The sequence below is a fragment of the Equus caballus genome, chromosome 25 (genome assembly GCF_041296265.1).
Source record: "Equus caballus isolate H_3958 breed thoroughbred chromosome 25, TB-T2T, whole genome shotgun sequence".
Classification (NCBI taxonomy): domain Eukaryota; kingdom Metazoa; phylum Chordata; class Mammalia; order Perissodactyla; family Equidae; genus Equus; species Equus caballus.
This window is the reverse complement of record NC_091708.1, coordinates 15,256,092-15,272,977: the sequence shown is the minus strand read 5'-3', so window position 1 is coordinate 15,272,977 and position 16,886 is coordinate 15,256,092. Positions and strand designations below refer to the sequence as shown.

Genomic DNA, 16,886 nt, shown 5'->3' with positions numbered 1-16,886 from the left:
GGGAGGGATGGAAACCAGTGTTTGAGAATAGAGAATTCCTGCCTTTACAAAGGTAAGGATAGTCACAGACTGATGAGGAGAAAATTATTCTTGAAATGAGAGCCCGAGAATATTATTCACGATTCAGAAGAATGGTTTAATTCAGGAGTTAGCCGACTTCTTTATCCACTCCTTCCTTCCAAGGAGATCTTTATCCACTCCTTCCTTCAAAGTCAAACTGCCTGCATTTCCTGATGAAACCCCACAATTTCACTTACCTATACTTCATCTAACAAGTGTGTTTCTCCAGCCCTCTCCTCTGGGCTGTGGTCTGTAATACCCAACTTTGAGTTGCCTACCCTCCACTTGGTGCTCTCTGAAGACGCACCTCTGAAGACACACTGAGTCCAAAACAGGCCTCAGAGAAGTAGCTGCTACCCTCACTGGGCTACGTTTCACTCTGCACATCAGGCCTCAACAGCACAAACCAGGCTGTGGCTTCAGTTGGACCCTAGGTTCAGGCGTGGCAGATTTTCTGGCCCAGTGGCTCATCTTTCTGCCTCCTGTGTCCTTTCTATCCGCCCACCTGAGCTGGGTTACTAGCCTTCACTCCTGCTGGTACCCCTTGCGGAGTAGGCGAGGCAGGCCTGTGGGCTTCACTGCTGGCTGATAAAATGAACTCTGCTTCTGCTGCACAGACCTTGCCCCTCCTACTGCCACACCAGAGCACGCAGGTCCCCAGGAAGCCACATTCTCCAACAGAATTTACCAGATGCTCTACATTTGAGGGATTTGTTGGACGTTTACCCAGGCTGTAATAAAGATGACACTTTGGTCTCCATTTTGCTGGCGATCCTTATATGAACTCTTCCATTAGCCAGAACCTTGGAGAAGAGGAATGGGTTACAGCAAACCCCACATTGAACCCCTAATACATTCGTGATGCCGTGTTTCAGATCTAATGTGACAGACACGAAGGGATGAGATTTGAAACCCAAGTACCCATGATGAGATCAAGGCTCTTGCTGCAAACACGGTGACTGATATGAGTAGCTACAGGAACCTAGGCAACTCGCCTCGGCCAACGCAGCAGGTTACAGCAGGTTTTACTGTAGTGTCAGCTGGAATAAAAGCACAGCTTTGGCTGGAATCCTCAGATGCCAAACAAGAACTGAGATTTAAAAAAAAAGATCCAGGGCCTGTCCCGTGGCCGAGTGATTCAAGTTCTGCACACTCCACTTCAGCGGCCCAGGTTTGCAGGTTCAGATCCCTGGTGCAGACCTACTCCACTCATCAGCCACACTGTGGAGGCATCCCACAGACAAAAAAATAGAGGAAGACTGGCACAGATGTTAGTGCAGGGCTACTCTTCTCAAGCGAAAAAAAGAGGAGGATTGGCAGTGGATATTGGCTCAGGGTGAATCTTCCTCGGCAAAAAAAATAAATAAATAAATCCATTCTAAGAATCAGGAGTAGCTTTTCTTTGAACCACACAATGAGCAAGCAGAAATCTGGCCTTGAGTAAAACTATAGCTGGAAGAAAAGCTCTCACAACGGCCTTACACCTGAAAGGCAATTCTGCTTCTCAAGGACTTGGAGTCCAGCTGGAGAGGGCAAGGCACTTGCTAGAGCCAGGAGAGGATCACTTCAAATCAAGCTTTTCTTTAAGCACAGGTGATGGCCATGACGGCTAGACTAGGCAGACCTCTAGTGTGGGAGCTTGTGGAGTACAGGCATGGCTCCTCTTTGTTTCCCAGGCTGGGCTGAGGGACTAGCAAGCAATGCCGTCAGTGCAGAGAGTCAGAGGAGCATCAGGAGAGGGCTCTTTCAGAATACGGAACAGAGTATCGTATTTCCTATCTCGGTGAATGGCCTAACCACTTGCCCAAGTCAGAAACTTGGCTATCATTTGCTCCCTATCAACTCACGTCCAACCCATGTCCAAGTTTACCCCATTCACAGCTCTGTTAAGGTTTTAGGTCAGGTACTATCCTCTCACCTGGAAAAATGCAAGGCCCTATTAACTGGTCTCTCTGCCTCTGGTGTGTTAACAGAGCATCCTTTTGAAAATGTCTATCATGGTACTCGGTTTAGAAACCCTCAATGACTCTCTATGGCCTTTGACGTAAAACCCAAAACACCTTCACACAACCTCTCTAGCTGGATCTAGCTTGAATTCTTTCTATATAATTTAGCTGACTCTTGACTGGTCTTCAAATGCGAACTTAAGCTCATTTTCTCTAGCTTTCCCTGACAGCCCCTCTCCAGCTTGTTAGATGCTCTTTCTCTGTGCTCCCATCGTCCTTTCTTAAATCTGAGGATCCTATCATTGTGCAATGATGCTGGGTTACACGTCTATCTCCTCCACCAGGGGAACAGTTCCTTAAGTGCAGGGACTGTGCCATTCATCTCTGGATTCGTGATACCTAATGATGGCTCTCCAAGTGCCGGTGATCCAAAGGTAAGGAAAATACAGTTCCCACCCTTGAGAAGCACAGCCTAGTCTAGAAGACGGTTACACAAATAAACTAGACCACAAGGCAAACGCTATGACAGATGGATGATCAAAATTCCTTATAAACACCTTCCATCTCTACAGCTTCATCATCTTATACGCAGCACTAGTCACATCGCTGAACTTTTGCTTGATGGTCTCCCGGAACACTGTGAGCCCGAGACAAGGATTGGGAAAGGGGAGGGGGAGTCAAGAACTGCGTTCTATTCATCCTCAGTACCTCACACAGAATCTGGCATATAAAGGTGCTATATATATATTGACTAAATAGAATAATCATAATCATGCCCTTCTTAGGGGGTGGAAGGTGACCACGGAGAGCTAAAACGAGTAAATTGACATTATCACTGAACTTAAAAGTCACCTCCCAGAATGAAAGGGAAAGGTGGTATTCAAGGCAGACAAAAACGACATGAGCAAAGGCATCAAGTGGCAGGCCAGTCTGGGAGTGTCCTTGACGGGCACAGCTGATTTCAGAAAGATCCCAAGGTACAACCAAAGCCTGAGGATATTCTGCCACTCCATGCTACCCTCTCAGGGATCCTGGGATGACGTGAGAGACTCCCAGGAAAGAAGCAGTTACCCCAGATCTCCTATCCACTTATGAAATGCCCTGAGGGATTCTGACCTGGTACGGCCAGCTATAAATCCTGAGACATCACATAACTCAGAGGTGGTCACAAGAACAACACACACAATTCAGCACCGAGGCCTCTTCATTTTTCCTGCACTACAGACCAAGTACCAGCATGCCCCAAATTCAAATAGAATCGAGGACGAGACCACAGTGGTCATTCTCCCTAGTCTGGACTCAAATATGCCAGAGCAATTTATTTTGAGATCTTAATCTGTAATTTTTTTAGCAGGTTTCAATAAAAAAAAGCTATAGAAAACATGTCTTAGAAGGAATAAAGGCCCCAGAATTTCATGTGACGGAACTGCACAATGAACAGCGTTTTACGTAACCTGACCCACGCTTTCAGCTGATAGAATCACGACAACCTTCAGGCCCTGCTCTAAACCAAACCCTTAAATGTGCATGGAAGGCAAAGAATGAGGGCAGAATGAAAATACTGTATTTTGGTTTAGTATTTTTAATTTGTAAACACTTGTTCCAGGGAGATCACACACATCACAAATACAATCTCAGCGAGCTGAATTTTCACGCGCCTGTTACCACTAGTTCACATTTGGCCTGTTTCTCTAACCTACGAGCCAGAACCAGGCCATTACCAACTCTCAAAGGAAACCCTGGGTCACCACGTGCAGGAGGCAGAGCTGCTCTCCCTGCTCTACTCCGTCCATCCTGTAGAAGAGCACGAGGGGCTCCAAGCCCTCAGTGTCCACAGACATTGCACTGCTCTGCCTCATCAAAAGAAAAGGGGATAAATCCTGCTGATGGTTTGATTTGAAGAACTCATTTAACATGTATAATTCCAAAAACACAGAAGTATAAAACAGCAGGAAATCTGTTCTGTGTTGTCTGAAGCTTTTAAAATAAGGAACATTGACTAAGATAATCCTTGCATTAAGTGGGCATGTGTGATTTTGCAGCCCATCACAAATAAGACAGTCTTCATCAAGAAAACAGGTTGAAAGAAGAAAAAATTATGAATGCAGAATGCAGGAATCTCCTAAATATGGGAGAAATGTCAAGAGACAGAAGCAACATAGAGAGAAAAATCCTAGTACCAAGAAAGCAGTACAAGCTAACAGTAAACTTCGAAGGACACAAACTTGTTTTAGTGTTTCTGGGGTTGCACAGTCTACCACAATGAAGAGCTGAGAAAGTTATCAGGCCTTCCTCATCAAAATTCAGGTAGATCTATATGGGAAATGTTCTGTAACATGTCAAGTCTGGTCATATAAAGGGTCAGTAAGCAGACAGTCATTACGAAAATTCCTTGACAGTCTCGCAGAAAAATATTTTAGCCCAATTGATATTTACTCTACATAGGTCTAGAGAAAAAGAAAAAGCTTATAACTTCTTTACATTCTTCTTACCCTAGAAACACATCCATTATAAGAAGGGTTACTGTATCAAATTCACGCCATGGTGTCTGCACTCATTATTAGTAATAAGATACTTACAAATAGGACACTGACATCAAACTTTATAATAATGTCTTTTTTAAATTCAAATCTATTATGGCTTTAAGGAACTATGTGATTAGGCATCCAAGCTCTTTATAAACTGTAATAACATTTTTTAAATTATTTTTAAGTATTGTTCAATGTTGTATACAGTTTAATTTTCAATATAAAAAGATAATGAGATGAGCAATTTATGATTTTATGTATTCATGCAGAGGAAGAGGAAATAATGCTGAATCAAATTCCCAAATCCAGATATCTGGGTAACCAAGTCAAATATTTTAAAGTTGACTTGTGTGTGTGAGAGTGTGTCTGTGTGTGTATTTAACACAATTAACTACTACATGAGCATCCAAAACTGATCTGAAAGCTGACTGCTGTCCAGACTCTTCCACTTCAACAATTCCTCATTTCTCCCCTATCACAAAATCAGAAGATTTAAACATGCCCGAAGTGCAGAGCCAGTATGACCATTTCTCTCTTTCTTTAGCAATAATATCTACTTCTGGATTGGCTAGAGCTAAAGCGAACATATAACTGAATCCTGGCTGCTTCTGAAAGCAGCTACGATGAACTCCTATGAACACTGTTTCGGAAAGACGCTCCCTGAGAGGAAAACAGAAATATCTGAGGTCATTTCCAAACCCAGTGCACCGGGGCTGACTTTAGAAAGGCCTCTTGAAGACACAGCCACAGTTTTACACTTCATGCTGCTCAAACACACGTTGCTCCAGCCCACCGTAGATCTAAGATAAGGAAAGTTAGAAATGGATTTTCCGGCAAACATTTTAGGACCCAGCTCAAACCCAAGATCTGGTCTTGGTCTTTGACAAAAAAGAGGTCACCCAAACATTTATTTTTCACTCCTGATTCTGTGAGGAGGCTTCTGATGACCAACTTTAGTTTCTGTCCCACTGAGGTCCTCACCGCTTGGCACTCAGGGCTTCGTCAGAAGGTGCAGTTATTTCGATCCTGGTCTTGAGGAATCAAGGGGGCTTGTTTTCCCTAGATATGATTTGAGTTTCCCCAGAATGTTCGATGCTTCCCTCAATCTTCACAACACTCTGAGTGGGCAGGATGGGCAAACGCTCTTCCTTTTACGGATGAGCTGATTAGCAGACAGCTTGCCAAGTGGCTCCATATAAGTAAATCTGTGATGCCAGAACCAAATGCTCAAGTCCAGAACTTCAGTTTTTTAATGCAAAAGTATCACAGAGGGGTGTGATTGCTAATTACTAACAAATCCACTGATTTGAACATAAGGATATTATCCACAATGAGCTATTCCCCTGGGAGGCTGGCCACCACATTAATCTAGACCAAAACTGAGAGTTCACTTGCAAATGACAGCCACAAATTTGCCCTCAATTTGTTTTAGACCAAATACCTAAGTGAGCCCTGCCAGGAGACTTTTCCTGGTGGGCAAGAGAAAGGAACTTAAAAAATTCACAGCTGCCATGAGAGCGACAGAGAGAACGCTGCTAGGATCTTAGAAGCCAGGGGCAGAAAAAAGAATTCCCAAGGAAGTTACAAGGAAATGTATATTATATCTGTATTATCTTTAAGATTTTAAACATAAGAAATGAAATAGTTACACCATTTGTGTTTTCCTGGATGGCCTATAAACATAAATGACTATACTATTTAAACCAGAACTGTGTGGTTAAGGAGATTTATACTTAAAATATACTTAATTCCTCTTTATGATGACTGCTTTAAATCTAGCAAAAGAGATTCATCATCCTCTACTTTCACTTGGGGTTTAAATGTGACCTTTAAAGGCTCAGGGGTCGGGATCTCCCCTCCTTCACGGGGGGGACCCCCGGCCCTGGCCTCCTCGCGGTCTGTTTCACTGAGCTCCTCACTGTAGAGCTCACTGATGGGGCCCAGAGCCTCGCTCCTGGCAATGATGTCCACGCCCATCTCCCTGACCTCTTCGGTGCCTTCGGCCACAGTTCGGTCTTTAGCTTTCCGCAGGCTCCGCATCTTAAAAGCTTCCCTCGAGGGAGCTGCATTCGAAATAGATTTCTTGAATCTTTCCCCTGACTGTTTCAGCCTCTCTCCTGACTGCCTCAGCCTCTCGCCTGACTGCCTCAGCCTCTCCCTCCTCTCTGGGGTCACTATTCTCGTTCTAATTCTGTCCACTTTTTTGTCCAAATTCTGCCGTGTCTTCTGCATGTTTTCTTTGGAAAATGCCTTTTTGATATTATCAATGCGCTCCTTGCCTGACTTTCTAAGCCTGGCAGATCTGCTCTCTTCAATATAATATTCTTCATCGGAAGACAGCTCTATCGGGGGATCAAAGACATCGTCCTCCACCTCTTGATCCTCAGTCAGGGTTCTGTCTTTAACAATAGACAGGGATGTCGGGCACCGAAGCTTCTCCTGAAGGAGAGAAAAGGGAGCATGTGAGAGATCAGTCCTCTGGCCTTCTGGCCACACCTTCTGAACCTCCTCCAAAGGCTGCTCATCCTCTCCCCGCTCCTTAAATGGGGGTATTTCTCCGGGTTTCTCTATCTGTGGCCCTTTTTTCTTCTTCATCTCTGAAGCTCACCTGTGCAACCGCATTCACTCCTATACCTTCAGATCCAATTGTAACAAACTCACGAATATTTTCTCTTCACCCCCTCCCTTCTCCTAAGATGAAGACACATTTTTAAATAATAGACAGACTTCACCTAGATGTAACAGAGGCATCTCAAACTTAACATGTCCAAAACTCAAGGCCCATCCATCATCCTCTCCACAGCTCCTTCTTTTCCTGTCCCTCTCAGCAGCAATACCCATCCAGGTGCCACCCAGTTAGAAACCTCAGAATCAGGGTCCCCAATATTTTCTCTCCCTCTCATCCCATATCCAACTGGTCACCAAGCATTGTTGATAATACTGTTTAACAGACTCCTCAGTTCCCTCCTCTTTCCTCCTTGCTTCTACCAATGTCTTAATCCAGGTGCTTGTCATCGGAGGCCTGACCTTGTGCAATGCCTCCACCTCCAAAACATCACCTGAGTCTTTCCTGAGAAATATTTCTGAAGCATAGCTCTGATCCTTTCTCTACTTTAAAACTTTTGGGAGCTAATCAACAATCAGAGGATAGAGTTCAAATTCTTTAGTATGATTAGAAGGCTCTTCGGTTTGAGCTAAGCCTATTTTCCCACTCCTCCAGGCCAGCAACACACAATCACTCTTTCCATTCCTCAAACACATAATGTTTTCATCCTTCCACATCTTTGTGTCATGTGGTTCTTCATACCTTCAATGCCCCTTCACCTCTTTTCAGCTTTGTGAACAAAATCTTCCTTCAAGAATGGATTCAAATGTCCCCACCTTCCCCAAGAGGTTAATTCTGTCTCCAAGATACACCAAAACAACAGACCTCTATTTATAGCATTTATCACAGTTTGAACTGAAATGGAGCTCTACTTATTTATAAATGTCTCCCTGTGGCCTTCACTGAACGGTAGGTTCCATGAAAGCAGAGATGTGGCTTATTTATTTATTTATTTATTTTTTTAAAGATTTTATTTTTCCTTTTTCTCCCCAAAGCCCCCCGGTACACAGTTGTATATTCTCCGTTGTGGGTCCCTCCAGCTGCGGCATGTGGGACGCTGCCCCAGCGTGGCCTGATGAGCAGCGCCATGTCCGCGCCCAGGATTCGAACCAACGAAACACTGGGCCGCCTGCAGCGGAGCGCGCGAACTCAACCACTCAGCCACGGGGCCAGCCCCCTAGCTTATTTATGTTTTGTGCGCAGCATCTATCAGAGTGCCTTGTACACAGCGGGTACATGACTACTGGATCAAGTAAGAGGCTCATGCCTTTATCAACAAATAGCTACTAAGCATCTACATGCACCAGTCCATGTTCTAGGAACTGAGAACCTCCTGAGAAGAAAACAGAGTAAAAGAGCTTATGCTCTTGGAGAGAGAGAAACAAACAAGTTAAATATATAGTATATTGGATGGTGATAAGTGCTAAGGTGAAAAATAAAGCAGGGAAAGGGGGAATATGGTGACTGGGGAGGATGCTTGGAAAGGCCTCACTAATAAGGTGACATCATAGCCCAGACCTGAAGGTAATGCATATATTTGGGAGGAAAGGAGAAACAGCGAGGAGGACATTGTGGCTGGAGCAGAGTGATCAAGGGGCAAGAGGAAGAGGAGAGAAGAGAGGAGAGGCAGCAGGAAGGCCAGACCACATAAGGCTCTGTCTCCAATAATAAGGATAGTGGCTCTCATTCAGAGTGTGAGAGGAAGCCTTTAAGAAAGTTTTGAGGGGAGTAGTGACATGATTTGACCCATACTGTAAAAGGATCACTCTGCTGAAAATAGACTATGGGGGCAAGATAAGAAGCAGGCAGAACAGATGGAGACCACTGAGATCAGTCAGGTGAGAAATGGATGAGGGTGTTGGCAGAGGTGGTGGTGAGAAGTGGTCCGATTCCCAATCCACTCTGAGGGTAGGAGCCAACAGGATTAGCTGCTAGATGTAGACATGGAGTGTGAGAGAGTATCCAGGACCAGTCTCAAGTACATGGCCTAAGCAACTGAAGGAGAGACCTGCCATCAACTGATACAGGGAAGATCGCAGGAGGACGCGCCTGGAGGGAAAGGATGGGATCTGAACAGGATGACTTTGAGATGCCCAATGGAAATCCAAGGAAGCAGAGATGGTGAGCAGGCAACTGAGCATATAAGTCTGGAATTCAGAAGAGAGGTCTGGACTAGAGATATACATTTAGGAATCATTAACATAATGATGAAATTAAAAATCATGAGACCAGATGAAAGAGATCACCAAGAAACTGAGCGAATGAGTCTACACTCCGTTATTCAAAACCCCTTGGCGCCATGGTGTGTTTCAGAAATCAGAATATTTCATATTTGGGGGAAATATAATATATTACATAACATTCCCAGTGAGATCTTGGGAAGAAACATTTTTGCAGCAAAAATATGAATATTCACTGTATGGTGGGATAAAGAGTATAAACAGCCTCATGCTATTTCAGGTGAGGCTTTGCCATCAAATGGGTTCAGGTCAAGCTAAGTCTTGCTGCCAAATAAGTTATGAAAAAAAATTATTTTTAGAAATGTTTGGATTTTAGTGTTATGAAAAGATATGGATTTTGGACCTCTGGATACGACGGACGAGATGAAAAAGAACCAAAAAGGAGATTTATCAGCCAGTGAGGCAGGAGAAAATCCAAGAGAGAGTAGCACACCCAGGAGCCAAGGGGGAAAAAAGCTTCAGGAAGAGAGAGAGGACCAACTATGTCAAATGTGTCAAAGGATGAGGATGCGAATTGGATTTGGGAACACGGCAGACCCTGGTGACCTTGAGAACCCACCCAGAAACACAGCTGCTAGAGGAACCCAACTCACTATTTAGGGATTATTTCTAAAACTAAACAGGCAACACTTTAAAGATCATGAGATTTTTTAACTGAATCCCTAAGTTAAAATTTCTAAAAGAAACTGTGCTCCTACTTGAGATCCAGATTAAATCTGTTCAGTCAAAAAAATTTTATAAATATGTAAGAAATACATTTATACATATTCAAAACCTATCAGCCTGATAGTCGAGAAGGTATCCCTGGAACCTTATTTCTTTGGATACTTATTTAAAATTAAATTCTTTGGCTACAGGATTGGAGAGGCTAGAAGCTAAAAAAAGGCAGGGTGGGTGTCTCGTAGCTCTCTGATGAATCAGAAGCAGCCAAGTTATTCCTCTCCTTTCCTGACACCTGCTACAGGGAGGAGCTTCAGCAACACTTGAGGGGGCTGGTACGGCCTGAGAAGGCATAATTAGAAAAGGAAGGAGCCAAAGAATAGTTACTGTTTGATAGGGAGGAAAACCCCTCACAATCCTGCTGTGAAGAAATCAGATATAGCTTAACTCAGGAATCACATACCCATTCTCAACCGCCTAACAAATTATACAAAATTAGGCTTCAAAAAAAAACAGAGGTAGAGTCAGAGAAAGTACTCATTATGTGGATCTATTTATTGCAACTCCTATGAGTCAGAGATACCATGAGTTACTGGTAAATACACTGTAATAATAATTATAGGATTGAATTATAGGTGATTTCCAAATACAATTACCATGTATCTTTTTATGTAAAAGTTCAGGTAAAAAGATGATTTTTATAATAAAATGAGTACTTTGGGTCAGAGCAATGTGGCTTTGATTGAGTATCAGCGTAATATAACTAGGGGAATATTATTATATAAATATTATACATATATATGTGTATATACATATATATATATGTATGTAATCACAGGCATGTGGTCAGTAAGCAAAATTGTTAGAAGATATGGTAAGACTCCTGTCTTGCATGATGAGAAGGTCATCAAGATAAAGGTATGCTCAAAGAAAAATCTGTAACTGGATGAGAAATAGCAGATAAGTTTTTTTAACGCTCATGTCCAGGATTAGGTGAAAACTCAGCCATACACAACTGTGGGTGATAAAATACTAATAAACACTGCCACAAAAGACATATCCAGGGAAAACTATTTGAGGAAAAATCCAAATGGAAATGAAAGTATACTAAAGCTGAATTACTCAGTTTCAAGTTAATTTTAGTAGAAGGGAGAATCTCAATATAACCACTTATACATATTAACTCCAAGAATGAATTATAAGAACTAATTTTCATTGCTGAGAATAACCATGTGAATATTGCATAGTGTCCTAACATCTAATGAATCCTCGGTCTGAGGTCTATGTCCACTGGTGCCTGCCTTTATCCTTCTCCACAAGCTCTATTATAAAAGATAGCAACGGCTTATTTACAAACTGCTGCTTATCCTGAACAGCGTAAATTCACAGACTCTTCACAGCATTCTCTCTTACAAAGAAAGATCTGACCTAAACTAGCGCCTTTCAGTTGCTTTTTCATACTACCTTCTATTTGTTCAAGTAAGAATAGGGGCTCAAAGAAAAGGAAAAAAACATAGTTTCAGGGAATAAACAGGTGAATACAGAAACATCTTAACTTTAAAAAAAAAAAGAATTATGTCAATAGACAAACAAGAGCCAATTAGAAATTTCAGAAACCTCTTTGTGCTGGCCTTGGTAAATCCTGACGGTCCCTGGTCCACTCCTTGCACAAGGTTCTCAGGAGGGATGCTGGACACCAAGACTGTTTCCTGGCATGTCCCAAGCAAGTGGAGGGTGAGATACGCTCACTGCCGCTAATGCCCTTGGAAAGTGAATTGAAAAATGTATACTACATTCTCCAACACCAAATCAGATTCCCATTACATACACTAATGCTGGGACGGGCCTCTGAAAGTAACGTGAGTGATTTTTTTTTTTTTTTTCATATTTTTAAGTTTGTAATAGGACTTCCAGTGACCTGGAAGGAAAGGAAAATGATACACAATTTCAAATGGCCTAGTGCAATCCGCCTACTTTTAAAATAAGCAACTCTTCTCTCTCCTCTTCTTCTTCCTAAATAACCAACAAGCTCTTAAAAACAGATCCAAAATACCACTGTGCCATCCCAGTGTAACTTTATCAGTCACCAGAGGGCTATGGAGAACTGACTAAAGTGTAGAGAATGCCATGGGGAGTTATGGCCCACATCCTTAGTATCTTACACATATCTGCCTGCATAATCCAACTGTGTTCCTATCTTATTTTGTTTTAATTCTTCTAGAGTTTTTTCCCTATGCGTATGGGCATTCATCCATTTTAAAAATACAGTGTGATAACACTGTATATATGCACCAGTGAACATCCCTGCATACATTACTTACTTTATACTGAGAACAAATCTCTGACATGAAATTTTGGGGCCAAAAGGTTTGTGAATTATTAAGGTTCTTAAATGCATACTAACAAAACTGCCCTCCAGAAAATTAATTGCACCAATTAATATACCCACCAGCAGAATACTGAAGTACTTGTTTTTTTCTACCCTCGAACTCTATGTTTCAGTAACTGTAAATATTTAAATAGGTGAAAGTGGAATTCTGCTCATTTATTTTGTCTTTTGTGAACTTCTGATAACGACTTTCCTGTTTTTCCACCATGGGAGGAGAGTTCAACTTTATCCTTTTGATTTAGAAGAGCTTTAAAATACATTACAGATACTAAGCATTTGCCATGGATATGTTCCAATTTCAAAAAACACAAGTATCAAGCTCAGAGTAATATAGGAACTTAGCTCAATACACAATGCCACACAAAAACTATTATGTTAAATCACTAAGTAAAAAGACTACGTAATCAAATATAAGGAATCACTTATATGACTCCTACATTTGTATGAATATAATAAAAAAATAATTTCCTGATTCATTAAGAAATAGCATTTTTCTTATTTATGACTCTTACGTAAATATTCCAATAGACAGATTATATTCTGAAAAGTTCACATTTTACTGTTTAGGGCTTTCCTGGCTCTCCATAATAAGGAAGAAAACCACATTGTGGGGCTACTGGTCCTCAGTTTCTTTTTTCACACAACAAAAAGGTGTTTTAAACTAGAGGCTTCTTAGGTCTCTTGGAGTTCTAACATTCCAAGGTCTATGAGAGGGCATCATTCTAATATGTCCAACATGCCGAAAGAGCCTTACCAATATTAAGTTTCAAAGACTGAAATAGCCTCAGCTATGATCCACAGTTCATATTACACAAAATGGTTGAGCAGCTCAAAAGACTGATATGACAGTACATTAGTTAACACAGAAATAAATGGTTTGATCTTGAGATCTCTGCTGATACTGAACTCCACCACATGAATATATACCATAGTTATGATGCAACACTGGAAACCTCTGACACGACTTGGCCATTAAAGGATGTGAGAGATTGCAGTAATCGAGCTAAGCACGAGTGCAAGCTTACCTGGAATATTACCACGCGGAATTTGTTTTTCTTCAGTATTTCCTCTTGCTTAGATTCAACTTTTTTAACATGAGTTTGTTGCCTCTCCACCCGGGCCTTCACGTCTTTAATGTGAGCACTGACTTTGCGGGTTTTCTCAAACAACTTATTAATAAGATAGCCTGTGTTGTTGTGTGACTGTGAAAGCTTCAGTAGGTCTATCTGGACGGATTTTATGGCGTTTTCCATCTCCCTGTGTCTCTCTTCTATCCTCTTCTGGCTTGCCTGCACACTGTCCACGATGGCTGCCACTTTGTCCAGCACAGTCACAATGGTAAAAGCGGCATCTTGGTCTTCATCCTCTGTAACGCTCGACAGGCGATTCTGGTGGATTTTATCAGCATTTGAAGCAGACCCATTATGTTCCATTGTATTTATTTCTCGGTGAAAGATGTCCTACCACAGTCGATTCTGGCACTTCGAGCAAAACAGTCAACAGGGGTGTTTAAAGGGTTGGAAACCCCACCCCTGGAGACTGGTCAAGTATTTATAACTACAAATACCCATACGTGACTGCTCTGCAACATGAGCCCTCGCAAAGCACTGGGGAGTGTTCCACGCATGCTTACTGACTGACTAAGGGACCCAAATAAGACTGTGTGGACACCAGAGGAAAGCTTCTTAAAAAAAAGCTCACTGAAGCCACCATGTTACTAATATTAAGCCTAGAAGCCAAATGACCAAAAAAGCAAACTCCAAATGTTGGGTAAAGCTCTTGCCTTTAGATAATTTACAGCAGTATTTGTAAAAGCGAAGGGGACGTTTGAAGTGAAATCTGCTTTTTCTATTAATTTCAAATATTAAATGTACTGATATATCAATATCAAAGAATATAGTAAATAAACACACCAAAACAGAGGCCATATAGTGAAAACATTATATTATAACATGCTTTTCCAAACCAAATATTAAAATTAATATTTAATTTTGAACATATTCTTAAATTCTACATGCATACTTCTGAATATCTAAACATGTTAAAACAGCTGAACACATTCTACTCACACTTCAGATCCTTAAACACCAACAATCTATTAACATAGCTATGACTACAGGACAAATTTGGGTAGAGTTCTTAGATAATTTTTAAGCTCACTTTAAGAGCACCAATCATTAACAATCATTTTTGCATTTTATTCACAAACACTGATACAATTTGTTTATTTATGTTAAAACAAATATTTTCTTTAAAAATGAATGTGTATTAAAGTAGTTTAACTGAGAGAGTAGGCTTTATTCCAATCTGTTTGTTAAACAGACTATTCTCACAATACCTAAATCTACCTTTCAGTGATCGGCTCCATCATTGCTACCAGATACTTTCCCAAATTATCAGAATTATTTTTTCAAAGAGAGGAATAACCAAATTCCAGTCCATACATCTTATATTTTACATCTAACACACACAGCTTTATAGTTCATGCGATAGGCAGTGTCTAAAAAATCAGTTTCTAAATCTCAAAAACATTTAAATGTCTATTTAAACACAGTGTCTTCTAGATTTTTTTTTTTTTGTAAGAAAAGTAATCTGTAAACATCTTTACCTTTAGTTCATGCTTGGTCATTTGCTGTGGTCATTGTGGAAGAAGGGGGTATGACTTTATAACCATTTGTGAAGTGGTCCATCTTTGCAAAAATATTACATTCCATGGGTAAAGAACAAGTCTTAGAATTACCATGTGGTACAAATTTGTGAAATCAATTTCTGTATTTAAAAACATAAAACAAAGACTACTAAACAGTCCAAAACTGTTGTAGTTGAATATTCTAAATACGAGCCAACAGTACTACACTAAAAATGTCCAAAAATAAGGCCTCTGAAATAAATATTTCCATTCTTTAAAAAAAGACATAATAAATGTACATCACATGGTCAGTGTACATATAAAAGTTATCATCTTAAACCATTCTGGATGACGTATCTGAAGTAAAATGACCTAGGTTTTGCTTCTGTCGTCGTCCTCTGTTGTTTTTAGGGCATTTTCTGTTGAGTTAAAAAAAAGAGAAAAATGTCATTTTGTTTAGAATATTTCAAATGTTTCCAAAGTAATACACATCTCACTCATAAGGCCACACTGCATGCGATCACATGACGGGGGAACAGGATGCTACTTGAGGCAACACAAGGTGAGGACCAACAAGTCAGACTGCTCTCTTCCCTACAAAGCTGGGAGGTGAGAGGATTAGATATACGATGCAGGTACGAACACAGCAAAACTCATTCCTGGGGTCTCTACTGCTGCATATGCATCCCCCTGGAGAGGAATGCCTGCCTTCCTCTGGCCTGGTGACTCCCCAGCCACAGTGACAGGAGAAAGGATCCTTATTGACACCCCCCAAAATGACAAGAAAGCTCCGATGAAGGAGGAATCAGGAAGATGCATGCCTGTTAACCTCAGATATGAATACACAGGAAATGCCTAGTGATTTTAGACAATGACTCAAAATAAGTCACTCCACACCCTGGTGGGCAAACCATAAAATCCACGAAAGAACAGCCATGCCAGGGAGAAGGGACATTCCTTGACTCTGCTCTCATTTTACCGGGCATGTTTCTGCATGGTGGTATGAACCACTGTGCTGTAACTGCTCTTTCCTGCCCACAGGAGTGCAAACGGACGAGCTCTTACTATGCACAAGGCGCTGTGCTACGCAACACGGAATAAAGGGACTGCGATGAATCCTGGAAATTCCGAGTTTGGGCTGTGCAAACTCCTTTTCCTATATATAAAATATTAAATTAAGAGTTGGACTAACTTCTAAAATCTCTGCCAGCAAGGAATTTATAATCTAGTGAAAAGAAAGTCTTGCAACAATGAGTACTCCTACTCTAAAGTTCCATATTTTCATTCAACCTCAAAGAGCACTGTTTTGCCTTGACTTAAAAGCCTGGATGGTAACACTTCCGTTTTATACACTGTTTTCCACAAATTTTATCTCCATTTCATAAATAAGGAAACTGGTTGAGAAGTGCAAAAATCCTCTTTAACATGTCACTAACGCACGATGACCTTGGAAAAGGTCCGACTTCCTGGGGCCATGGTGTTTTTCAACTATAAAATAAGGGTGTTTGGCTAGGATGATGTCCAAAGTCCCTGCCAATCTGTCACTCTCTGAGTCTAAAAACATAAAAGATTCCAAGCATAAAAGAATAAAATTTTACTTATACAGTGTTGATAAGCAGGTCAGTAGAAACATCCTTTTAAAAGAGGATTCCTCCCACGTAGCAGCCACCACGACAAGTGAACAGCTGTCCCATAACAGACTGTGTGGGAGAGACACTCCTTAAAAATTCAACGGAGATGACCAAGCACATAATTATGATATCTAAATCCAAGAGCGCAACACATCTATCTAGGGGAGAAAATCTCACAATAAAAAGACAAGCCTCAAG

General features: G+C 41.2%; 2 protein-coding genes across 3 annotated transcripts in view; both read right to left on the bottom strand.

Moving 5' to 3' along the window:
- Positions 1 to 3,572: 3,572 nt before the first annotated feature.
- Positions 3,573 to 14,203, bottom strand: CAVIN4 (caveolae associated protein 4). The gene is made up of 2 exons (XM_001504027.5): positions 13,454 to 14,203; positions 3,573 to 6,973 (listed from the first exon to the last, which is right to left on the bottom strand). Exons 1-2 carry the CDS (start codon positions 13,859 to 13,861, stop codon positions 6,290 to 6,292), a joined length of 1,092 nt encoding a protein of 363 aa, XP_001504077.1. The 5' UTR covers positions 13,862 to 14,203; the 3' UTR covers positions 3,573 to 6,289.
- Positions 14,204 to 14,355: 152 nt separating this feature from the next.
- The window catches only part of TMEFF1 (transmembrane protein with EGF like and two follistatin like domains 1), an 80,676-nt gene continuing 78,145 nt past the window's right edge, over positions 14,356 to 16,886 (bottom strand). For both annotated transcript variants that reach the window (XM_023629760.2, XM_023629761.2), the window contains exon 10: positions 14,356 to 15,476. In XM_023629760.2, the coding sequence (XP_023485528.1) occupies positions 15,392 to 15,476 (85 nt within the window). In that variant the 3' untranslated portion in view covers positions 14,356 to 15,391. The remainder of the gene's footprint in view (positions 15,477 to 16,886) is intronic.